Source organism: Culex pipiens, chromosome 2, assembly GCF_016801865.2.
Source record: "Culex pipiens pallens isolate TS chromosome 2, TS_CPP_V2, whole genome shotgun sequence".
NCBI classification, from domain to species: Eukaryota; Metazoa; Arthropoda; class Insecta; order Diptera; family Culicidae; genus Culex; species Culex pipiens.
The window spans coordinates 73,569,063-73,596,319 of record NC_068938.1 but is presented as its reverse complement, the minus strand read 5'-3'; the positions used below and the strand labels follow the sequence as shown (position 1 = coordinate 73,596,319).

The 27,257-nt window shown below is 36.0% G+C and overlaps 1 protein-coding gene across 3 annotated transcripts in view; it reads right to left on the bottom strand.

Moving 5' to 3' along the window:
* LOC120420138 (nephrin-like) overlaps positions 1–27,257 on the bottom strand; it is a 95,453-nt gene that overhangs the window by 17,903 nt on the left and 50,293 nt on the right. For all 3 annotated transcript variants that reach the window (XM_039583092.2, XM_039583095.2, XM_039583093.2), the window contains exons 6-11: positions 19,663–19,866; positions 19,168–19,461; positions 12,585–12,715; positions 12,312–12,471; positions 2,142–2,241; positions 942–1,053 (exon numbers count right to left, since the gene is read on the bottom strand). In XM_039583092.2, the coding sequence (XP_039439026.1) occupies positions 942–1,053; positions 2,142–2,241; positions 12,312–12,471; positions 12,585–12,715; positions 19,168–19,461; positions 19,663–19,866 (1,001 nt within the window). The remainder of the gene's footprint in view (positions 1–941; positions 1,054–2,141; positions 2,242–12,311; positions 12,472–12,584; positions 12,716–19,167; positions 19,462–19,662; positions 19,867–27,257) is intronic.

Sequence of the window (27,257 nt, the reverse complement as noted above, 5' to 3'; positions counted from 1 at the left end):
AATGGTTACAACTTGAAAACGGTGCACTTTATCAAAAATTCACTAAAGCACTTTATGATTGCAAATTCGATTTTACATCGAAAAATGAAGTTGAAAAATTTTTGCGACCAATATTTCGATTTTTTTAAAAAATCTGTATTGATTCAAAAAATCATAACTCGGTCAAAGATTTTTTGCCCATTCTGGAAATTTCTGAAAAGTTGGCATTTGATGTCCTCTAAAACATATCAAAAAATAAAAATAGTGTTTTTTTGCAAATCAAGTTTTAGTGACAAAAAGTAAAAAATAAAAAATCACCAAAAAATTTTTTACCGTGTATAATTTTTTTTTCAGTGTAGTCCCCACCAAATCGATAAAAAAATTCCTTCAAAAGATACAGATTTTTTAATTTTCACATATCATTTTTGTATGGACAGCTGCCAAATTTGTATGGAAAATTATATGGACAAACTAATGATGCAAAATGGCTTCTTTGGGCATACCGAAGGCACCAAAAAAGTTTCAGCCGGATTAAAAAATACAGAAAAAATCGAATGACCGAAATCTCAGAGAATTGCTCCTACTTTGCTTGCATTCTCTTAAAACTGACTGTTTATATTACATCCTGATGATATTTCTACATTTCGAACTTGTTACAATGGGTCAATCTCAACCAATTTCGTTCAAAATTTACACAGATGCTTTAAATAAGACGTTTTCCGTTGCTATAGCTGGGGGTTATTTTTTCTGGGCACCCTACAGTGCACGGACAAATAGAATGTATTGCAAAATAGAAACATGAATGAAAGTAGGTTACTGATGAGAATATCAATTTTAATTTGGAATCACTATTTATTTAGTGTCAATTTTGATTTCTTCGTGGATCGGTTTTTCAAATGATTTAGCTTTAGGGAAGTATATTTTTTTCAAAAACCATATAAATTTATGTGACATTCACTCACCTGTTCCGTAACCGGGGTGTACTGCAGCACACTGAAGTTTCCATGGTTCGAGTACCGGTGCGGGTCAACTTCCAGAATCTCGGCGGAATTGTTGAACCGCCAGTGGAAAGTTCTAGTTTTAGAGAAGAAGAGAAAAAAAACGAATCGACAAGCTTAAGCAAACGCTTTGATGAGTTCTCTCGCCTTTTGAAACCACGTTCAAAATGCCTCGAGGATTTACGCCTCAAAGTTTTGGTTTTAAACCGTTAAACTGACTTTTAATTCAGTTAGCAATTACTAGGGAGGGAAATTTTTTAATAAGCAGTGCTTCTTGTTTGAAGTTACGCAGTAGTTAGACCGTGGGTTAAAACATGACACGACGAGCTGCATGGGAAAAAGGCTCGAGGATAAAGTTGTTTGAGTCGCTCTAACCGAAAGTATGCTTAATCAGTGTATGTGTGGGTGTGTGTCCCCGACATTTGGCAGAGATATAAAACACAACTTGGTTGGAGTAAGCTAAGCGAAAAAATCTGCGAAACATGCGGGGCTAACTTTTTAATAAATAAACACGCTCTTCAACCATGTTGTACCACGAGGACTGGGACTGGAAAAAAAGTTGTATTTTGCTAACCAAACTTTGAACGTTAAACTTGTCTCTTTTTCTGCTGATGCTGCTACGGTTTATTCGACAAACTTTGGTCGATGTCGCGCTGCTAGATGGTGTGTATAGCACAAGTCGCGTTGCGTTAAAAAAGTACACAAAAGTTACTGACAAGGAGAGAGAGAGCTTGGAAAAAAGTAAGGTGGATTTTCACGGTGCTTGGTGGAATTATTCGACTCATTTGGGTTCGTCTAATGAGATGATTTGGAAGTTTGCTGAAAACGTCTTAATAAGTACGCGTTGACGATTGAAGCTTAACAAATATGTTTTTTTCATCTTCAATATGGATTAACAAAAAAATATTCAACTTAACATAACTTATTTTGTAGATTTAACATCGATTAGTACAATTCTCATGCTATTTCTCTCATTTTCAAACCCGATCAGATCACTTTGCTGCTATATCGGACTAATGAAAAACCACTCCCATCGTCCCGGCTAGCCCAGTTCAAAAGCTCCCAAGTGTTGGGAACCATTGCAAGTGGGTGGTTATGGGTGTAAATCTATTTTTTGTTTGTTTGCGTTCAACGGTTTGCTGGTTCTGTGCAACTTTTGCTTACCTGGCGGGCGGATCTGCATGAATCGCGCATAAAATTTCCACATTTTCGTTTTTCGATGCACCAATTAGGACGACTTTTTCGTGTGCACACACCGGAGCATCTGTAAATGGGAGGAATGAATTATTGACTAGGTGTTTTTTGGTTGGTCCTGGATTGCGGGAGGGAAGATATGGAAATTATCAAGCAATTAGGGTTTTTTTTCTGATATTGTGGAGAAAGTTGTTAAAACGAATGTTAACAATTGGGAGAGCCAAGTTTGTTAAACTTAGTCAGGGATGAATTGGGGAATTTATAAATTTTATTACTATATGAAAAGTTGAAATTGATAGAGAGTGGGGAGACTCGAACCACTTATTTGTTACGTGTAGATCTGTTCAACAAACTTTGAACTTCAACCACGATTTGGAAGCTCAAACATTAAACTAACTTCACTTCCAAACACTTGCCAAAATCTTAAAAATGTTTAGTTTTGTTCTCAGAGCAACTCTCTACGAAATCGGCCGATTTCGACCATTTTTATTTTTTGTATTTTTTTATTTGACTCAAACACAAACAGTTTTTCAATTTTTAAAAATAGTTACCATGAGTGACCATTTCTAATTTTTTTTTTTTTGAAAAGTTCAGAAAATTTGCTATAAAATTGTCTAAGAGACATTGAAGATTGGACCTCGGGTTGCTGAGATAGAGCCGCTTTAAGAAAACATTCGTGAAATTTTCCGATCTTTTCGAAAAAAATATTTTGAAAATTTTTAAATCAAGACTAACATTTTAAAAGGGCCAAATATTGAATATTACGCCCATTTAAAATGCTAGTCTTGATTTAAAAATTTTCAAAATATTTTTTTCGAAAAGATCGGAAAATTTCACGAATGTTTCATACATTAACATTGAAAATCGGACCATTAATTGCTGAGATATCGTCATTAGAAAAAGGTGGGTTGTTTTGGTGAGATTTAGAAAACTTCAATTTTCGTGTTTCTTTTTCTTAAAGCGGCTCTATCTCTACCCGAGTCCAATCTTCAATGTCTCTTAGACAATTTTTTAGCAAATTTTCTGAACTTGACAAAAAAAATATTTTTAGAAATGGTCACTCATGGTCACTATTTTTAAAAATTGAAAAACTGCAAATATTTCGCTAAAATCAAACTTTCGATGGCTATATCTTGAAAACGGAGCCCTTTATCAAAAAATCTGTAAAGTACTTTTCGATTGCAAATTCAATTTTGCATTAAAAAGTAATGTCAAACTTGTTTTTGCATAAAACTTCATATTTTTTCAAAAAATCATAACTCGGCGGCAGATTTTTTGACCATGTTTCTATATGGCTCAAAAGTTGCGGATTTTTGTCCCCTAAAGCACATAAAAAAATCTCGAAGATAAAAAAATACGTATTTTGGGAAATTGAGTTTAAGTGAAAAAAAATTTTTCCGTGTACCTATTTTTTTCTCAAAAGTCCTCAACAATACCTACAACTTTGCCGAAGACACCAAATTGATCAGAAAATTCACTCAAAAGTTACAGCTGTTTGAATATTTACATACCATTTTTGTATGGACAGCAGCCAAAATTGTATGGAGACTTGTATGGGTGAACCAATGACACACAATAGCTTCTTTGATCATAGGGAAGGCCCCCACAAAGTTTGAGCCAAATCAAAAAATACAATTAAAAAAAACCATATCCGGTTTTGGTAGAGAATTGCTCAATATTTCAGAATTATAAAAGGTTTTTTTTTATTTTTTAAAGACATTTTTTTTTTAAATTTACGTTTGAAGGGGTTACATACATGTAGAAAATCACAAAATTTCATTTTACAGAAAATTTATTGAATCTACTAAAAAGATTATTTTCAATCACTCCTGAATGTTTTTTGAAGATATAACATGATTAAACTGAGTTAGAGACGATTTTAAGCTCAACATTTTGCCGTGCGCAAAGCGGACTGTCAAACTTTTTGAGCGTTTTTCTCGAAACACCGAGTTGATTTACGCGTGCCATATCTCGAGATGGAATGGACCAAATCAGCTGAAATTCAGGGTGAAGACCGTGTGCATGACGAAGCCCGATTTTGAAATTTTGCTTTTTTAAAAAATACAAAAAACGTAAAACTTTTTTTCGGAAAATCGCGATAACTCGTGATGTTTTTAAACAAACCCCTTATGTTTATATATCATTTTTTTGTAATTGTCTGCTCTACAACTTTGTAGAACATTGTTACACTCTAAAATATAACCCTGCAAAGTTAGAAAAAAAACACGAAATTTTAAAATGAAAAATTTTTGTTCTAAATGAAAAAATGACCCTTCTGGGTCAATGTAGATTCGAAAAGTACATTAAATTTCCCATAAAATGACATGTTCCAAAAATTTTTACAGTCGAGTAACGGAAAATGGGAGAATTTTTAAAACTTTTTTGGTGTTTTTTTCGATGAAAAATACGTTTTTTCGGAATTCTGAGTACGCCATCAAATCGGGCGTCTAATTTTACATAAAAGTCCCTTTGACACCAAATTTCTATCTCATCACCGTTTCAGGCTGAAAATTATTGAAAAACACCTCTTTTTTCGCATGTTCAAAAATGGAAGGGGTCGTACCGCCCCTCCGTCACGAGATATCAAAAAACGGACCTCGGATTCGTGATCAGGGACAAAAGTTACCCCTAAGGACAAAGTTTCACGCAAATCGAAGAGGGGTCGGGGCAACTTTTCCCGATTTCGTGTGAGTTGGTAGAGAATTACCCAAAATTGAGTTTAAAATTTATCAACTTTGCAACCGTGCCCAACAAACTTTACATCACCGAAACAAGTACAAAGTTGGCGACCATTTTTCCACAAGGTTGCAATCGTAAAATCAGCAGGTAGTACTGCCAAACAGTCCCAACATGTCCCAATGCGTTTCGAAAAAGGGTTTCGTCGTATTTGGCTGCAATATTTGCACTCGCACGCTCTTTCTCTCTTGCCCTCTCCCTCAGTCAGGATGCTCTCGCTGGCATTCCCCGGAGCATGCAACGACGACGACGGAACATTCGACAATATGTGTCCTTTCCGGCCAAAGTTCGCTGGTGGGATCACTACCACCACCACCACCACCACATTATGCTGCATGGATTTGCGGACATTTTGTGTGACACTGCCACTGTTTGTGCACATTTGAAAAAAAAAAACGCTTGAATATTTTGTTTAATAAAGGAAACAATAAATCAAAGAAAAGTGATCGTCATAAGTTGAAAACTCACAAACCCTTAAAAAAAAGTTTAACAAGTTACAAAACCTAAATTTTCACCGTGTTCCTTTTTGCGAAAAGCAAGGATTTGCACGCTGCAGCAGCTGACCAACAACCGCCGACCTTGAACTCTTGAACATCGATTTGCAACGCTGATGGGAATATGTGTGTTTATGTGTGTGTTTTTATTGGTTCTCTAAATTCCTTCCCTCTGCAAAATGTTTCTGATAATGCATCAAACCGCAGCTCAGTGCTATGAGCGTTTTTGATTTTTCGTTTTATGTTTATGGTATTGTGGTCAGATGTTTTGAAATATCATGCAGCCACCGTGGGAATAGTTTGATAGAATTTAAATTTGTGTGTTATTGGTCCGCAATTTGTGGAATTTTGATTTATTTTTAATATCTACATTTATGTTTAAAGCGTAAAGTTACTAAATGCTTGCTTTTCACAGGATTTGTACTCCGATTTTATCTGTATAATCTGCTAATTATACGAATTCAATAACAATCATTGAAGTTTTGTAATTATGGCTACCCAATTAGTTTCGCTATTCTTTAACTGCTGATTCATGCTTAATATGTTTATTTGTTTCCCTAAAACATAGTTTGAAATGTACAAAAATTACAGAATACTTATTTTGACATAAAAACTAGAGGATATTAGTTTAAACATGACCAAAGTAGAGCGTCCCATTTCCTGTCCCAGGAAATTCCAAGATTTCCCGTAAAAAGATATTTCCAGTTTCCCAGGAAATATGTCATTTATGCGGGAATTCCCGTTATACAGAAAGAAAAATATACAGAAAAAAATAAATCTGAATCCAATTTTCAAAAGGTCCCATCTGAACAGGAAACCCATGATCAGTGTTGCGTTCCTCACGCGCTCATGCGCTCGTGAGCGCTCATTTTTCGCTCATTCGTGAGGAGGAGCGCTGCGCGAGCTAGCTCACGTTTGCCCGCGCTCACGTTTGCTCCGATTTTTTCAGCTCGCGTTTGCTCCACGCTCGCGCTCGCGCTCATATTTCGCTCACGGAGCGCTCATTTTGGACGTGTCGCTAATCAATTAACGCTTTTGAGAAAGTTTTTTTTTCAATTCTTGATGGATTTTTTGCTTAAGGTGCAGTAGGACTGTGGAAATATGACTTTGTGAACAAATTTTTATGATATATGAATTGAAATAGCTTATTTTCATCAACCATGTTTTTAATTAAAAGGTTGGATTCGCAAGGGTCAAATAATTTTTTATACATGCAGTTGAATGTATAAATATTTTAGAATTTAAAGGCCTTATTGTATTAGAGAGGTGCGGGCGGAGGGGTGTAGACGGCTAAGTAAAAGGTCCTGTAAACCTTAGAAAAAAAAACAATGAAATAATTCAAGAATATTTGTGCTGGGGTAAGTTCGATTCAATGTTAAATGCTTGGTTGATTAAAATATAACATTAAACTGTTTTATGTACCTAAACAGTGTTTTGATTACATTTCCAGACTGCTGGTCAGAATGAGCTACTATTAAAAAAATCCGTTTATTAAATCTTTCAATGATTCAGTGATTAGAAACGGCTGATCATTTCTATAAGGTTAGTCTCTATTTGGCAAACATTTGAAAAATAAGGTAACATTTTTGAAACAGTTTTTTTTTAAATATAAGCCTCAAAATTCCTAAGGGTTGAAATAACTCTTTTGACTCAAATCAAATAAATTGTCAATATTTTTCACCACGAAAAGGGCGGCTCTTCTTCCAACAAGTGGATTTTATTCAACACTTCCGCAACCAAACCTCTGAAAATATTCAATTACAAGTTATATATGATTTTTTGAACATGGATGTTTGTAACTGTTTAAAAGATTATTTAAAAATAAATAAAATATACATAAATTGTCATTTTTTTTTTTTTGTTGTACATAACAACAATACAATATGGATTTGATTTGTGAACAAACAATGCATCTCTTCACGTCAATGAATGTTTACATTATGAATTTAGTTTTTTGTTCCTTGTTCGAAAAATGTCTAGATTTTAAATAGAACATAGATTTCGGTTCGCTGACCAAATCCATTTCATTGCTTTGCTTTGTTTGTTCGACCACTTTCTTGTTTGTTTTTGCTGCCTGTGCTGAGATAGTTCTGGAAACTTCGTTCCAAACAGGCAGATGCTTCAACAGGAAAAACAACTACCTACTTTGGCTCACCAGCTCACGTGAGCGCAAAACGCTCCGGTAAGCGTGAGCGAGCACGAGCTACCTGATAAAAACTCATGCTCCAGCTGGAGCGAGCAAGCTTTCCGTGAGCGCTCGCTCATTCGCAACCCTGCCCATGATTCATAGGTTGTTTTGAAAAATTACTCTACAAATTAAGAATATCATCTGACTTAATTCTTTTAAATTTACTGATCATATTGAACTAATCAGCTCGTCTAAACATTTCCTATCAAAGGTTAACAATTTCTGAGAATTCAAAATAAGAATGTAATTTTAAAACAGCTTATTTGTTGGGCAACATAAATTGCGATATTTTGGAATAAAAACAAAGTATTTCACTTGAGGAAAGCATTAAAAACATAACTGGTGTGTTTTTTACATAACCTGATCAAATTGAATGCAAATTAAATTGGTATAGTTAGATTTTGGAAAAAAACAGTTAGAACTAAATTTACAAAAAAAATACATCATGGGCGTCAAAAAGTTAAAAATGAAAAATGTATCGTTTTATAGAAAACAACTTTTTTTTTCATCAGAACATTTTTAATCGAGATTCATGTATCTGAAAACCATGTCCCAAAAACTATACCATAAATTATGGGTATTTCTCCGCCAACTCACACAGCAGTTGGCCCAACCCTTCTTCGATTTGCGCGAAACTTTGTCCTAAGGGGTAATTTTTGTCCCTGATCACGAATCCTCGGTGCGTTTTTTGATATCTCGTTACAAGTGCGCCCAGCCCGGGAATTGCCGGGTTAAAATTCCTGGGATTTTTCCAAAACCGGGAATTCTTGAATCCCGGGATTTTTTTATAATTTGTCCCAGGGATTCTCGAAATTAAAAAAAAAATATATTTTGGTTTGGAAATTCAGATTGGAATGTGGAAAAAGATGAACAGTTGAATACCTCATAATCGATAAAAATTTAAAGCTTTATAAATTGTATTCAGCATATATCAGCATTCATTAAGTTTATTAAGGAAAACTGTTAAAATCTTAGTTTACTGATCTGCAAAATGACAAGCGCTTTAAATATTTCCTATTTGATGTTATATATTTTTAAAAGATTGAGATATCTACGTTCATTTATGAACTTACATTAAAAAAAATCAAATCAAATTATTATTCATCAAACACCGACATGTGGGACAAATCAGGACAAATGAAACAAATTAAGAAAGCTTTCAAGCTAAATTTTTGCAAGATGTTTTGAATGAGTTTGGTTGACACAGAAACAGAACAAAACAATTTCACATATTTTTTGCTCTAAAATCTCCATTTCTATAATTTGTTAAAAATGGTTTTGCAAAAGTTTTTTTGCGAAAGTTTAACTTTTCAGCATTTTATTTTTTTTTATTTTAACATTCCAACGCCCAAGGCTCCGAAAAAGTTGGAACGGTAACTTCCACTCGCTGGTTCTCGGACATAACTCAACCAATCAAGATGATTATTTTTTCCAGTGATTTGTTAGGATGTCTAGATGATTCTAGAACTTTGCAGAACTTAATTTGATCAAATCTGTAATTTTTGCGATCAAAAACATCGTTCCAACTTTTTTTTTTCGCGTGTAAAAAAAAATTCGCCAAAAATTCCGCGGAGGCAGTCGTTTTGAAAAAGGTGGAACAATGTTTTCGGTCGCAGAAATTACAGATTTCATCAAATTGAGTTCTGCAAAGTTCTAAGATCATCTAGACATCCTAACAAATCACTGGAAACAAGAATCGTCCCGATTGGTTGAGTAATGCCCGAGAACCAGCGAGTTAATGTTACCGTTCCACCTTTTTTGGGAGGCTTGGGCGTCCGTGTAAGTTGGACATGCGTTGGGCGTTCCAGTGTTAACGGTTAATTTCCATTCAAAAAGCGTCTATTCGGGATTGCAAAAAAATGCCACTTGTTGTGAAACTTGTTTTTTCCCAGCACTTGTCGTATTTCTAGATTATTTTTTCAAAAAATTATTGCGCCAAGAGTTTGAAGGACATTTTGAAAAAGTTATCGAGATTTATCCGATAAATGTACAACTCGTGCTGAAAAATCTTCATTTTTTCACTTGTTGTATAAACATTTATTAAATAAAACATGAAATTCAAAACATATCTAATATTTTACATTGACTGGAGTCATTTTATTTGTTGTAGCATCTTGTTTTGACAGAGATATTTTCAAAGAATTTTTTCCAGCTTTTCTGGTCATTTCATATGAAAAAGAAATAAATTTATATAAGACTTATTAAATTTGAATCACACTGTAGTTCATTTATAATCCAAAGCATTACAAAGAACAAAAATAAATTTATTTCAATTTGATTTATTTAAAAACTTTCGTCCTTGTTTATATTGAAGTGCAGATAATCACCAAATAATATGATTAAGCTAATTTTATGACTTCAAGCTTGAAAAACATAACAAATATAATGAAAACATAGATTTAATGAAGGTTTCAAAAATTTCTCGGGATCCCGGGATTACAAAAATATTTTTTCCCATTTTCCGGGAAATTCAAAACACGGGAAATTTGGACGCTCTACTCGAGACAGAGGGGCGGTGCGACCACTTTCATTTTTGAACATGCGAAAAAAGAGGTGTTTTTTTTAATTATTTGCAGCCTGAAACGGTGATGAGATCGATATTTAGTGACAAGAGGAATTTTATGTAAATTTGGACGCCCAATTTGATGGCGTACTCAAAATTCCGAAAAAAAACTTCTTTATCGTCGAAGAAAACACTAAAAAAGTTTTCAAAAATCTGCCATTTCCCGTTACTTAACTGTAAAATTTTTTGGAACATATCATTTTAAGGGAAATTTTATGTACTTTTTGAATCTACAATGACCCAGAAGGGTCATTATTTCATTTAGAACAATATTTTTTTATTTTAAAATTTCGTGTTTTTTATAACTTTTCAGGGTTACTTTTAAGTGTGTAACAACGTTTTACAACGTTGTAGAGCAGACAATTACAAAAAATATTACATATATAGAAACATAAGGTGTTCACTTATAAACATCATGAGTTATCGCGATTTTACATTTTTTTTTTTCTTTTGAAACAAAACAACTTTTTTTTTCAAAGGTTTAGCAAGTTCCATCAACAAATTTAAACTTGAAAAATCATAAAACCCCAGATTTAATTAACATTTAGGAGATCTCCTTCTTAATTATTTTAGATAGTTCAGAATTGGTTCGAATTTGGATTTTTGGCTAACAAAGTTGTTACTAAAAGGGAATGCAGACTGTGAATTTAGGCTGATCTTCAACCATATTATTCAACTAACATCAAAAGGCCAAATGATTATTATAAAACATTGTCAAAACCGGTAGCCCAAATTACAACAATTCAGTGTTGCACTGTAGACCGAAATCGTTATTTCAATTTGCTCCCAAGCTGAGATAAAAACAAGCATATGCCGCAAATCCTATTATACGACCATGTTGCAAAATGCAAATTGCATTCCAGAAAACATTGCCGAAACATTGTGCCCCGGAAAATCTGTTACCATCAGCGTAAAATGGAAAAATTTAATTCATAAAGCCCCACCGTTGACCACCGTTATAATGAGATCAAATGTGAGAATTTTGCCGTACACATACAAAGCGCAGACAAACATTTTAGCAAAATTCAAATCACATGCAAATAGCAATTATTGGAACTTCCCACACACTGCGCTGCCGCCCAGGTTGGCCACGCGTGCTGTCCGCGCTGGTCATCGTCTGGACCAGAACCGAGGGGAGGGGAGAGAGGGTGAACCAAGCCCATATCAGCCTCCCAAGCCCCAGCGCGATTGGACATGTTTGATTAAAATGCTATTAAATTTAATTCTAGATTATACGCGCTGACCTCAAACTGCATAAATCAATATACAAATGCGTGATGCGCGTGCACGTGGTCCGGCGGTTTGGCCGCCCCCGGGGCAGGTCAGGAAGGATGTGGCCACTGGCCAAGCTTGTTTCGTTTTCGGGATGCAGCAGCAGCAATCCCAACCCAACCCAACAACGGGGTGCTGCTGCAATCCGACGCACAAACAGACCTGCAACCAACTTACTGATTTGATCCGCGTTACGATTTGCTGTGGTTGTCCCTCCGAGGGTGGTGATGGAGGCCGAGGAGGTTCGGGTTACGGAATTTGGAATTGCGTTTGACTTTTCGGGGTTTTGCATCGGAAGTGGTGGGTCGAGCGAGCTGAAATGTGGTTTTGGTGCATAATACATCTGCCTTGTGTAGAGAGTTTTGCTTTGAAGCCAGAAATGTTTGCAAAGTTTTTGGAGATATTGTATTGTTCGTCATTAGCTTGGCCGCAAATAAGATTTTCATAAGTTGTCAAATTAAATATTACGAACAATTTAGTAATTTCTATTATCTAACCATTTTCTTTGTCTTGCTGGGCATGTCTGTAACATAACCCCGGTGTTTTTTACTCATTGGGCGATCCCTTAATTGCTCTAAATTAAAGGGATGAATGTATTTCTTAAATTTTTCAACAAAACAAATTATAAGGCGCCTTTATCACAGCTATTTGTCCATTCCCCGGCCCTTCCGACAAAGAACATTACCATTTTTTGTATGACTTTCGGAGCAATAATTAGATCAGCAAGAAAATCACCGGAAATTGATTTGCAATCTCGTTCGCGCGAAATTCCGGCCATTCTTGGCATAGTGCTAACAATGTAGGAAGGACTTGATCGGAACCAAAAAAAAGGAAAAAATCTACTCTAGATGAGTGATGGACCAAACAATGAGTCGCAACACACTTACGTTTCACCCGAAGAAACTGCTGATTGCTGACGGTTTCGCCCTCGTCGTTGATTGCACTGCAAGCGTAATATCCGGCCGACTGCTTGCCCAGCTTCTGCAGCACCAGGCTCTGGTTGGTTTGGATGACCCGGGCGGAAGCGTTGTGCAGGAGCAGCGTGTCCTGGGGTAATGAGTCCAATATCGAAGGAAATGAGCGCGGGGTGGAACAAAAAAAAAAGGAAAAACTCGGTTATGGAAAAATCATTTCTTTTAAAAGAACAAGGATGGGCTAACCCCGTGGAACCAGTGCAGCTTCTTCCAGGCCGGATTAGATTGCACGTGGCATTCAAAGTACACGTCGTCACCCTCCTTGATGTCGTCCGGCACCAGCGTCGAGCCCAGCTGAACGCTCACGATCGGTGGATCTGTAGGGAAGAGAAGAAAACCTGTAGTTTTAGCTACACTCACTGAACTGTCACTTTTTACACGGGACTCACACTTCCTATCAAACCAACGTTTGGTAATGTGTGTGAGCTCCGTGTAAAGAGTGTGTCAAACTAAAAAGTGACCCTGTTCGTTTGACAACAGCTGGTGTCAAACCAACGGGGTTTCAGTGTATTTCTTTAGTTTCAACACACTCCAGAATTTAAAAAAAAATCAATTTGAGTTTTTTTTAGATGAAAAATGAATTTAACTTTTGGAAAAATAACTTTTTACAAACGATTTTCTTATATTTTCAATTATTAAAGTTTTGGATACGCCACAACATTAAAATTTAAATTAGATTTTTTCTATCAGTGATTATCAAGATATTTTATGAAATAGATTACAGACGATTGAAGGTTGAAAGTGAGCCACACCTTATATGAATTGTTTAAACTTGCTGGGTTTTTTTATGGATCAAATTTGCTAAATATGAGGTGAAAACGGTTAAAAAACTTATCAAGTGATGACAATAAAAATACTAGAAACCATCGTCTTCAATCAAAATAAGAGAATTTAGAATATTTTTCCACTTAAAAAGCCTTGTGAAATTATCATTCGTGTTGCACATTACATGTTATAAGATTTTCTTTTTGCAATTTAAATTTATTTTATCTTTTCCAAGTAAAAATTAAACTTAAAATTAATAAATCACTCAAAGTTGGTACAAAAGTTCCTTTGCCCGAATCATTAGTTACTTTTTATATTTGAAGATTGGGGTGGTGCTAACTAAGTTTGCTAGGAAAATTTATCAAAACATCAAAAAAAAATCATAAGATTATTTTGTTTACAGATTTATTAAAAAATACACAAGCATTGTTTGGTGCCCAAAATTCCGCATTAAAAAATACTATTGACGCTTTAGGTCGCTGCTATGAATATAGTAATGAAAATTTCAATCAAAAAACATAATTGTTCGCAATTTATCCTATGCGCGCGTTAATTTTCAAATAGCTATTCATTGAAATCCTGAAACGACTTTTATATTTTTGGAATATGTTTTGTGAAACTTTCCCAGGTATTCGTCAAAAATATTTTCAGACAAAGGCGCATTTGCCCAAGGGGTTTCATATATGTAGAAAATCACAAAATTTTATAATGCACCATATTCTTGATTTACACATCGAAATGGGGGTGTTTAAATCGAGAATTGTTTAAAAAGAATGTCCATGACTTAAATTGAGAATATGACTGAAATGACTGTTTTGGATTTTGTAATTTTTCGTAAAATTTTCAAAATGTATAAATTGTATTGTTTTTAGAAATGTTATTAATACATTTTAGTAGGTTTTGGAACTTATTGGGATGATCTGGGTCATCCAAGAACTCCCTGGAGTTAAGATCTGTTGGTCTACCGCCGTAACGAGCCAGATGTCGCTGGGTTTTGACCCCGGGATATATCCACATAGCTTCAGTGATTATGGTAGACTAGTTTCCTGATGTGTTGGGATGTTCTGGGACATGCAAGGACTCCCTGGAGTTAAGGTCTGTGGGTCTACCACCGTAACAAGCTAGAGGACAACGGTTTTTTACCCCGGAACATATCCTTATAGCTTCAGTAAGTATGGTAGACAAGTTTGCAAAAATGTTTTAAGGCCGATGCAAATATTTAAAAAAGTTTTTGTCCCTCGGCCCTGGCCGATGTCAAGGGGGGGGGGCAAAAAAATAAAAAAATATAAAAATTTAAATAACAAGCCATAGTCTTCACATTTAAATGAAAATAGTGTTTTAAAATGCATTTTACACTAGTTCAGTTGTTTTGCAATCATTAGTTTTCAAAAAATCTAAGATCTGACAAAAACAAAAATTGCATCGAAAAAAAAAAAAGATTTTGCATCGAAAATTTTCAAAAAATCTTAAGATTTTTTAATAAACCCAAACATGCTAAAAATGATTTTAAACGCAGGAGAATGTATTTTAATTTGATTTCAGCTGGTTGCACTTGAATTTTCATTAAAATTTTGAAGTTTATTGTAAAAATATTTTTTTGCCCCCTGATTTTTCGGGCCAATTTTGAAGGGGGGGGGGGGGCGACAAAAACTTTTAAAAATATTTGTACCAGCCTAATAACATTTCTAAACAAAAAATCTCCGAAAAATCGCGAAATCCGCGAAATCCGATAATCTTAATTTAAGTCATGGACATTCTAATTTTCAGTCATGACTTAAAAAAAGTTGCGTAAATCGAGAATCGTTTAAAAAAGGTATCTGAAAAAAAGAATATTGTGTACAGAAAATTTATTAAATCCACAAAAAATCCAACAATAACTCCTGAAAGTTTCATGAAGTATCTTCATGATTAAACTGAGTATGAGATGATATCTCGAGATGGGATGGACCAAATTAGCAGAAATGTGAGCATAAGTCTCAAGACATATTATGTGTGCATGACGAAGCGCGATTTTAAATTTAGCTATTAAAAAAAATATGGAAACCAAAAACTGACGTGTTTCTGTATGCAAAACAAAAAATATCTTTCTTTAAAATAAACTTTTTGAAAATCGACCTTCGTCATGCACACAAGACCGTTTTAAAGAGTCTTCACCAAAATTTTGAGCCGATTTGGTCAAATCAGTATTGAGATATCGTGGCACCCGTTGTATGAAATTGCTAACTTCAAATAGCTTTATCTCAGCAACTATTGAACCAAATGTTTTCAAAATTGTTTTGTTAAGAGATGAAAATGTTTATTTGGGTGTGTGCTCAAACCAACCACTGACATGTTTGCCGATGTACATGTATGTAACCTCTTAAATAGATTGAAACGACTTTTTTCATTTTTTTTTATAATTTTTTTTTTAAATGACCTTTACTGCCCATGATCGCATAAATGTCCCATATGCATTTTCATCACTTTTGAGTTATTGATGCAGTTTGGTTCCAAATCGTGTGCTCTTTCAGAAGAGCCTATAACATCCAGTACTTTGTTCTAGAAATCAGGAGAAAATCCAGTTTTTTCGTGAAAACTTAACACGTAGCCTTATGTGTGGGACAAACTTCCCTTGCATTTTTTTCAGCTTGCTGTTTTGCATATGGGACATTTATGTGAACATGGGCAGTTTACTGGTTTAGCAGCCCTACAATGGTGCCGAGCTCCCGTGGTCTAGTGGTACGGGTTTCGCTTTGTAAGCGGAAGGTCGATGGCTTGAAACCCATCTGGCGAGGCAAAAGGGGTAGGTGGCGGTCGAGAGGGGATTTCGGCTGCTGCGGGAATTGATTTGTCAAGTCCCAAGCCTCCCCAAAACCCATCACATCCAATCTCTCGGACGATCTGTTGGCGACTGAGTCTGAGCGTTGAAGAACTCTGCAGCAATACACAGAGAAGAGCTTCAAATGCTACTTTCGACTCGGTCACATGCTCTCAGGCAAAATTCGAGCTGAAGATTGGGCTATACGGTAACGATCTCTAGATGGGTCAAAAATAAACGAGATTTCCCCTCAATCTCGCTCATCTCCACGTCCTCGGATCGGTCTCTCGTGCTCGTGAGGCATGGCATTGGGAGATTGGTTTGGGGAATGAGAGGGGGCAACTGCTCGAATAATTCGTCAAAAACTGTCTCGCTCAAACAATAGCGCTACGGAAGACGATCGTTCGGCAGGCTGTGTATAGCAGCAAAACAGAAAACCTGAGAACAGATCATACTACAATAGATACGCAAGTGTCGCAGTGGTCCGTGTCTGTTCACAGTAAAAAAAAAAAAAAAATGGTCAAATAAAAAAATGTAATTTTTGGGCAATTTTTTAATGTTTAGCTATAACTTTCATATTAGTTTTGCAACCAGTTGCAAAACGATATTTTTTTTTAATCGCGAAACATTTTTTGCGAAAGAAATTTTTATTTGGCAATTCCAAAAAAAACACTTTTAAGCAGTGATCCCCGTGCACCGCGTTCAACCGCGTTCTCTGTTTTCTGTACTCGATCAAACACCAGCACCGCGTGTGCACGCGTACAAGCAAACCTAAACTCTGCCGTGTACAGTCTGTACGCGCACACGAACCTCGAGTTTAAAACCGAACCTTGCACCCCGGGTACAAACCCCGTGCAAGCCGACGACGCAGAAAAGAGACAAAAATAGTTCCCTCACGCTCCCTCTGCTGTAAAGCGGTGTTTCATTCTCCGCTGCAGTCACACTACAGTGTTTGCCACAGAGAGAGTGAGAAGCAGTCATTTTTTCGTCTCTTTACACGCTCTTCGCTCGCACGGCGTTGTACCCAAGGTGTGCACCCCGTGTTTACACCGCGTGTAAACTTGAGTGCGCCGTGCGGGGAGAACTCGAACATGGCAGCCTGGTGTGTTTGAGGTTCATCTGCACTGAAAACTTGTACGGCGTGTACGGCGTGCGCGCGTTTCGGGAAGACTGCGTTTAAATATGATTTTTCAGTGCAAAATTGTTTTCCTGCTTCAAATTGGCGTCCGTGTGTTTGATCAAGTCAAAACCCAGAACAAAGTGGAGAAGTATTACTTTTCGAAGCAACAGCTGAAACTGAAACACTAAATACAACTATTGTTGAAGAAATTAAGAAAATAACGAAATGAACACAACTTTTCCCCCCTTTTAATTGTTTTAAGCGAAAATAAGAATCAAAAAACAAACAGTAGCGAAATGGTTTTTTTTCACATAAAAATATGGAATTGGGTAATAGAAAAAAATACGTTTTTGAAGCAGCTATAAACTGAGTTAAAAAGCGAACGTTTATAGAGCAATTCCAGCTCAAATCAGGAATTTTTCTGATACTTTTGTACCCGACCCTCTCCGATTTCAATGAAACTTTGTAGACATGTTATCCTAGGCCTATATAAGCCATTTTTGTGTATATTGAGCCAATTGTACTCGAAAATGACATTTGAGAAGGGCGTAAGTCATTTAAATATTTTTGTATTTTGTAATTTAAAAATTACTATAACTCAAAGCCGTTGCAACGTATCAAAATTTGGTCAAAGACAAACTTGTAGGAAATTGGACGGGTTTTCTGAAAAAATACACTTTCTGAAACAAAAATACACGCCACATCTATGAGATTTTTTGATTTTTAAGTCTAAAACATAAATTTGAAGGTGATGTCACGATTTTTTTTCGTTCAAAATTTTTGAGGAAATAGCCTAAAATGTTACTAAAAGACTGACGAAAAATGCAGGATGGTATGTCTCTCCTAAAAAAATACAAAAATCATTTACTAAAACTGTTTTTTTTTTGAAAAGTGGTCTAAGCGTCAACATTTTTAAAAACCGGTAGTGGGAATTGATTCTCCAGACAATTTTACATAAAAGTCTCCATATTGACCATTGTCCTATGTCCAATCCTTGGGAAGATACAGCGGTTTTAAAAATAAAAATGTTGAAAAAACGGGATTTTTTGTGGTTTTTGACAATTTCTATATGACAGACTTGGTTTTTCAGTCTCGTAAATATTTTTAACGGAAAGCTCGTCCAATTTCCCATAAGTTTGGTTGACAGCATTTCAATTGGATGTAAGGGCTTACAGATATAAGCTTAATTACATTGCTTATAACTGAAAATAGATTTTTTTTTCAGTGTGGTAGAAACCAGGATAGTAAATTTAATTACGTAAATATAAAAACGATATAAATCAAAAAGCTGTCAAAGGCAAACTTATTATCTTCCCAAGGATTGGACATAGGACAATGGTCAATACGGAGACTTTTATGTAAAATTGTCTGGAGAATCGATTCCCATTACCGGTTTTTAAAAATTTTGACGTTTAGACCACTTTTAAAAAACACAGTTTTAGTAAATGATTTTTGTATTTTTTTAGGAGAGACATACCATCCTGCATTTTTTGTCAGTTTTTTGGTAACATCTTAGGGTATTTTCTCAAAAATTTTGAGCGAAAAAAATCGTGACATCACCTTCAAATTTAACTTTTAAACTTAAAAATTGAAAAATGACACAAAAGTGGCGTGAATTTTTGTTTCAGTGTATTTTTATCAGAAAGCCCGTCCAATTTCCTACAAGTTTGTCTTTGACCACTTTTTGATACGATGCAACGGCTTCAAGATACAGTTATTTTTAAATTGCAAAATACTAAAATATTTAAATACCTTACGCCCTTATCAAATGTTATTCTCGAGTACTATTGGCTCCATATACACAAAAATGACTTATATAGGCCTTGGATAACATGTCTACAAAGATTCATTGAAATCGGAGAGGGTCGGGTACAAAAGTACCAAAAAAAATCCTGATTTGAGCTGGAATTGCTCTATAGTAATTTTTAATTTGAAAATGAGTTGAGCCAACAATTGAAATCCAGTGAAATGAAATTACAAGCAAATCATCGACGGAATCACTCTTCCGGCAAATATTCGTTCCAAGAAATACCCTCAAATCATTGCCCAGCCACCAACGGCAGCCCCACCGGGCTAAATCTACTCACACACGACGTTCATCTTCCAGGTCGTTTCCAGGAACAGCCCCTTGACGTCGGGGTTTTCGGCCCGGCAGGTCAGCAGCTTGCCATCGTCCTCGGTGGACGGCGAAAAGCTCAGCGTGGACAGCGTCCGGTTGTGGCTGAGGATGTCGTCCTTGGTGCGGCGCATCTGCCGCTTGCCCTTGTACCAGGTGATGATGGCATTTGGGCGCGAGCCGCTGCTCTCGCAGGACACTTCGTACCGCTTGTCGGCCACGACCGAGCCCGGCGGATCAATCACGCGCACCGACAGTGGTTTCACTGGAGGGAAGAAGGTGGGGTTAAGAGCAAGATTAGCACCCGTGATTTCCCGGGGAAGATGATTGGATGGTTACACCGGGCGACAAAACGTTTTCTTTTTTGTGATTTTGTGAGTTTTTGAAATTCCTTAAAATCATGGTCTACAACAACGACTCAAAAAATTTTTTTTGTCGCCTAGTGTTTAATTGGCCGCCCACTTACGGTGCATGTCCAGCACGTAGCTCGTTTCCTTCGCCTCGACCAGCCGCGTGTTCATGGTTTGGCAGGTGAAGATGGAGTTCAGGTCGCTGCGCTGGATCGTCGGCCACAGCAGCCGGTTCTCGATGATGTCGCCCGAGGTGTGCTCGTACTGGTCGTCCACGATGACGCCGTTGATGAGCCACCGGACGGAGGGCTGCGGGCGACCTGGCGGTGGGAGAGACATGAGGATATGGGATTTCGTACTTGAATGATTTTTCTTGGTCACGTGGGATCGCTGAAAAATGTTTCGAGAAATCTGGCAATTGGATAAAATGACCCTTTTGGGTCAATGTAGATTCGAAAAGAATATTAAATTTCCCATAAAATGACATGTTCCAAAACTTTTTACAGTCAAGTAACGGAAAATGGGAGAATTTTTAAAAATTTTTAGTGTTTTTTTCGATGAACAATACGTTTTTTCGAAATTCTGAGTACGCCATCAAATCGAGCGTCTAATTTTACATAAAAGTCCCTTTGACACCAAATTTCTATCTCATCACCGTTTCAGGCTGCAAATTATTGAAAAACACCTCTTTTTTCGCATGTTCAAAAATGGAAGGGGTCGTACCGCCCCTCCGTCACGAGATATCAAAAAACGGACCATTAGCCTTTTCAACATGTTGAGTTATGTTTTAGATCATATTTTATAAATGTACGTACAAAATTAATTCATTAATTCTTAGATTCTTCCAAAGTTTTTAAAATAATCTCGTGATTTTTTTTTCTTCATTCCCTGTGCCCTGATCGAAATTTATAGTGAATTTGTATTGGCCTAAGACCAAATTCACATAATAATGTTAAAAATGAAATGCTAAAATGAAAAAAAAAAAAAAACAACAGGATTGACTGATTGACAAGAAACAAAGTTGAAAATGTCTTTCCCTATTTTATTTAAGGTCAATGCATCTTTTACGTATTTTAAGATTATTCTCGAGATCCTTTCGGATCAAATGCAAAAAGAATCGTTGAAAAAGCTGGAATTATGAGAAGAAAAAACTTGTCTATTTATTTTGACTAAGCTAAAACCAATTGTTTGCCTGAATGGAGGACTTTTTATGCTTGCCTATTGTGTTTGTAGGGAATAGCTGAATAGCTTGTTTTTTTTTAGTTTATACCAAATTTATTATGATTTCATTTGAGGCATTGATCATCAAATGCCACCGATTTACAATGTTAAAATATGAAACATTTGTGAAATTTTCTGATCTTTTCGAAAAAATATTTCCAACATTTTTAAACCAATACAAACATTTCAAATGGGCGTAATATTGAATGTTTGGCCCTTTTGTAATGTTTGTCTTGATTTAAAACTTTTGAAAATAATGTTTTCGAAAAGATCGGAAAATTTCACAAATGTTTCATTGAAAATCGAACCATTAGTTGCTGAGATATCGACATTAGAAAATGGTGGGTTGTTTGGGTGAGATTTAGAAAACATCAATTTTCCTGTTTTTAAACTCAGCAACTAAGGGCCGTATCAACAAAGTTCAAAAAATCGGAACATAGAGAATTTTCTCAGCTTTTCAAAAATATTTTTTTCAAAAGTGGACAAACATGTGCACTAATTTTAAAAAATGAAAAACTGCGACTATTTTCAAAAAAGTCACCTAAAACTGGATTTAACTTGAAAACGGTGCACTTATCAAAATTTCACTACAGTACATTTGATTGCAAATTTGATTTTACATCGAAAAATGAATTTGAAAAATTTTTGCGACCAATATTTCGATTTTAAAAAAAAATCAGTATTGATGAAAAAATCATAACTCGGTCAAAGATTTTTTGCACAACCTGGAAATTTCTGAAAAGTTGGCATTTGATGTCCTCTAAAACATATAAAAAAAAATAAAAATAGTGTTATTTTGCAAATCAAGTTTTAGTGACAAAAAGTTAAATAAAAAATCATCAATTTTTTTTACCGTGTATCATATTTTTTCAGTGTAGTCCATATCCATACCTACAACTTTGCCGAACTCACCAAATCGATCAAATAACAGATTTTTGAATTTTACAGATTTTTGAATTTTGATGCATAATTTTTGTATGGGCATTTGCCATGTTTGTATGGAAAATTATATGGACATACCAATGATGCAAAATGGCTTCTTTGGACATACCGAAGACACCAAAAAAGTTTCAGTCGGATTAAAAAATACAAAAATCAAAATTGAAGAAAAAAGACCGATTTCGTAGAGAATTGCTGATGATCAAAAATCTCAACCAAATAATCATAGAATTTATACAAAAATTTAGAATTGTGATATTGAATTTAAAAATAGTAACACATTTAATGATTCTGGTTCCTGTTTACTTTCCTTGATAAATTAATCATGTTAAGTTTCTTAGAATTTATAACAATTTCTGTTTTGAAAAGTAGGAAAAGTTTTCAACTTTAACTAATTTGACCCTTCTGGGTTATTTAAGAGTCGAAAAGTATATTAAATTTCCCATAAAATGACATGTCTCACACATTTTGACAGTTGAGTACCGGAAAATGGCAGCGATTTTAAAACTATGTTTAACTTTTTTTGATGAAAAATACGTTTTTTTTCGGAATTTTAAGAACGCCATCAAATCGGGCGTCTAATTTTACACAAATGTCCCTTTGACACCAAATTTCTATCTCTTCACGTTTGCGAGCTACAAATCACTGAAAAACGTGTCTTAGTAAAAAAACCAGAAAAATGAAAGGGGTCGTACCTCCCCACCGTCACGAAATATCGAAAAATGGACCTTGGATTCGTGATAAGGAACCAAAATAACCCCTTAGGGCAAAGTTTCACGCAAATTGAAGGGGGGTCGAGGCAACTTTTTCTGATTTCGTATGAGTTGGCGGAGAATGACCCAACTATTAAGTCAAAGCAGGCAGAATAAAGAAAAAACTGGGCTAATAAAGCTATACACTATACCAATTAACATTAGCAAGAAATCTTCCGATTTTTTTCAAATCTAATTTATAAATTTTTGCCTTTCTTACAAAAGACAGGTACAATATTTGCCTTTGGATCTGGCTAAAGAAATTGAAAAAAATAAATAAATTTGGAAACATCTCCAAAAATTCTTAAACGATCGATTTTTGACACAAAATCGATTGAAAGGACAGACTTTATCGATCTCCAATCTCCGATTTTTTTTTATTTGGCTCAAACTTTGTGCCATAGATGCAATTTTGACAGTTGTCCATAAATTAAAAAAAAAATCTTTTAAAGTAGTTTTTCGATCCATTTAATATCTTCGGCAAAGTTGTAAGTTGTACCTGTGAGTTGTAATGCTCAAAAATACGTACTTTTAATTTTAGTTTTCTTTATGTGTGTTAGGGGACAAAATCCCGCAACTTTTGAGCCAAAAATGTTGCCTTATAGTTAAATTTTAAAAAAAATATTGGAAAAAAATACATTTTTGAACGGTTTTGAAAATAAAATCAAAAACCTGTGAAGCTTCACTTAAATTTGATCTCTACAAAAAATTACAGTTTTTAGATTTGAAACATAATGCCCGTGTTAAAAATATTTAAATCCTAAAAGTTCAGAAAATTTCCAAAAAATGCGTCTGAGAAGAGTTGAAGAAAGGACCTTTGGTTGCTGAGATACAGCTGATAACACTACTCGACAAAACAAAACTTGTGTCAAGGGATTGACGATATCTCATCGGTTCCTCAGAGAAAAGGCATCCCCGAATCCGATGCAATCGACAGAATTTGATTTTATGTCCACGCGGACTGACGAGAAGCTGGTAAATTTTTTAACATAAAAAAATCGAACAATTTAAAAAAAACTTGCGTCTCCTCCCAACTATATGAGCCATCTACAAAAATATGGAGGCGCCTGGTGCATAGCCATTTCCTTTAAGCACAACGGAAACAACCAATACAAATGTATAAAAAAGTTGTCAAGTTCGGGGGGTCCACAGCTAGCATTTTTTGTACGATTATAAAAATAAATATTAAAAGTTTAAAATTAAAATATTTGAAAAACATTTTTTTTAAATATATTTGTTTACTAAAATTTTATGTTTCTCAAAGGTCTATGGGTACTTCGGGATGTCCATGGTAATCCAAGGACTCCCTAGAGTTAAGATCTATGAGTCTACCGCCGTAACAAGCAAGAGGTCGTCGGATTTTGACCCCGGATTATGTGCGTATAGCATCAGTGGATATGGTAGACTACTATATGAATGTAATGGGATGTACATGGTCATCCAAGGACTCCCTGGAGTTAAGATCTATGAGTCTACCGCCGTAACAAGCAAGAGGTCGTCAGATTTTGACCCCGGATCATGTGCGTATAGCATCAGTGGATATGGTAGACTACTATATGAATGTAATGGGATGTCCATGGTCATCCAAGGACTCCCTGGAGTTAAGATCTACGAGTCTACCGCCGTAACAAGCAAGAGGTCGTCGGATTTTGACCCCGGATCATGTGCGTATAGCATCAGTGGATATGGTAGACTACTATATGAATGTAATGGGATGTACATGGTCATCCAAGGACTCCCTGGAGTTAAGATCTACGAGTCTACCGCCGTAACAAGCAAGAGGTCGTCGGATTTTGACCACGGATTATGTGCGTATAGCACCAGTGGATATGGTAGACTACTATATGAATGTAATGGGATGTACATGGTCTTCTAAGGACTCCCTGGAGTTAAGATCTACGAGTCTACCGCCGTAACAAGCAAGAGGTCGTCGGATTTTGACCCCGGATTATGTGCGTATAGCATCAGTGGATATGGTAGACTACTATATGAATGTAATGGGATGTCCATGGTCATCTAAGCACTCCCTGGAGTTAAGATCTACGAGTCTACCGCCGTAACAAGCAAGAGGTCGTCGGATTTTGACCCCGGATTATGTGCGTATAGCATCAGTGGATATGGTAGACTACTATATGAATGTAATGGGATGTACATGGTCATCCAAGGACTCCCTGGAGTTAAGATCTACGAGTCTACCGCCGTAACAAAAAAGAGGTCGCCGTTTGGCTAAAGTGGTAAGCAAGGACTTTTGTTCATCGTTCAAACTTAAATATTTCGATAACTTTACATCGATTGTAGATCTTAACTCCAGGGAGTCCTTGGATGACCATGTACATCCCATTACATTCATATAGTAGTCTACCATATCCACTGGTGCTATACGCACATGATCCGGGGTCAAAATCCGACGACCTCTTGCTTGTTACGGCGGTAGACTCGTATATCTTAACTCCAGGGAGTCCTTGGATGACCATGGACATCCCATTACATTCATATAGTAGTCTACGATATCCACTGGTGCTATACGCACATGATCCGGGGTCAAAATCTGACGACCTCTTGCTTGTTACGGCGGTAGACTCATAGATCTTAACTTCAGGGAGTCCTTGGATGACCATGGACATCCCATTACATTCATATAGTAGTCTACCATATCCACTGGTGCTATACGCACATGATCCGGGGTCATAATCCGACGACCTCTTGCTTGTTACGGCGGTAGACTCGTAGATCTTAACTCCAGGGAGTCCTTGGATGACCATGTACATCCCATTACATTCATATAGTAGTCTACCATATCCACTGATGCTATACGCACATAATCCGGGCTCAAAATCCGACGACCTCTTGCTTGTTACGGCGGTAGACTCATAGATCTTAACTCCAGGGAGTCCTTGGATGACCATGGACATCCCATTACATTCATATAGTAGTCTACCATATCCACTGGTGCTATACGCACATGATCCGGGGTCAAAATCTGACGACCTCTTGCTTGTTACGGCGGTAGACTCATAGATCTTAACTCCAGGGAGTCCTTGGATGACCATGGACATCCCATTACATTCATATAGTAGTCTACCATATCCACTGATGCTATACGCACATAATCCGGGGTCAAAATCCGACGACCTCTTGCTTGTTACGGCGGTAGACTCGTAGATCTTAACTCCAGGGAGTCCTTAGAAGACCATGTACATCCCATTACATTCATATAGTAGTCTACCATATCCACTAATGCTATACGCACATGATCCGGGGTCAAAATCCGACGACCTCTTGCTTGTTACGGCGGTAGACTCGTAGATCTTAACTCCAGGGAGTCCTTGGATGACCATGTACATCCCATTACATTCATATAGTAGTCTACCATATCCACTGATGCTATACGCACATAATCCGGGGTCAAAATCCGACGACCTCTTGCTTGTTACGGCGGTAGACTCATAGATCTTAACTCTAGGGAGTCCTTGGATTACCATGGACATCCCGAAGTACCCATAGACCTTTGAGAAACATAAAATTTTAGTAAACAAATATATTTAAAAAAAATGTTTTTCAAATATTTTAATTTTAAACTTTTAATATTTATTTTTATAATCGTACAAAAAATGCTAGCTGTGGACCCCCCGAACTTGACAACTTTTTTATACATTTGTATTGGTTGTTTCCGTTGTGCTTAAAGGAAATGGCTATGCACCAGGCGCCTCCATATTTTTGTAGATGGCTCATATAGTTGGGAGGAGACGCAAGTTTTTTTTAAATTGTTCGATTTTTTTATGTTAAAAAATTTACCAGCTTCTCGTCAGTCCGCGTGGACATAAAATCAAATTCTGTCGATTGCATCGGATTCGGGGATGCCTTTTCTCTGAGGAACCGATGAGATATCGTCAATCCCTTGACACAAGTTTTGTTTTGTCGAGTAGTGTAATAGTAAAACATAATGGAAAATTGAAGTCAAGGTGAGATTTGGTCCAATTGGAAATGTTGAAACATGTGTGGAATTTTCTAATTAATCCGTTAATTTGTTTAAATTTTGGAATCAAAATTATTTTTTCGAAATGGACCAAGTTTTCAAAATTGAAAAAATAAAACAATATAATTTGTTGTATTGATGTTTAAAAATTCGATGAAAAATCGGCAATAGTAATTCAGAACAGAACTCATCAATACCTAACGCTTAGCCGAAGAAACAAAATCGATCAGTAAATTCCTTCCTAAGATATTAATTTTCGAATATTTAGGTTCCATTTTTGTTGGACAGCTGCCAAAATTGTATATAGACTTGCATGGGTGATCAATAGGGAGCCCAGAATATGGGACTTTTTTCTCAAAATATCGCTCGCCAAGCTGACTTTTGTTCTTTGAGCTATTTTAGAACTCTGGGCCAAACCTAAGCAAAGTCAGTCATCATTTACCCATTGATACTCGCAGGTGAAGTTTGTATTTTGTTTATATATTAATTATTAATGTTATACTTTTTTACACAGAAAAAGAAATTATGGTAATATTTATCAGAAAATGGTGACAGATTTTGTGTCACAAAAATGTGTAATATTACATCAGGAATTGGTGAATATACATCAGTTTCACACTTTTACACTTTTTTTTAGTGATATTCAAAAAATAGGTAATATTTAACCAACCAAAATTTCAACATTCCAAAATTCAACTTTTTTTTTTGTCTGTAGCCTGTAACAAAACGCTTTTCGATAAAAACTGTAATGAACTCCTTTTCATTTGGCCCATAAATGCTTACAAAATCCAATGAAAGCCACTGCCAGATGTGACCAGCGACA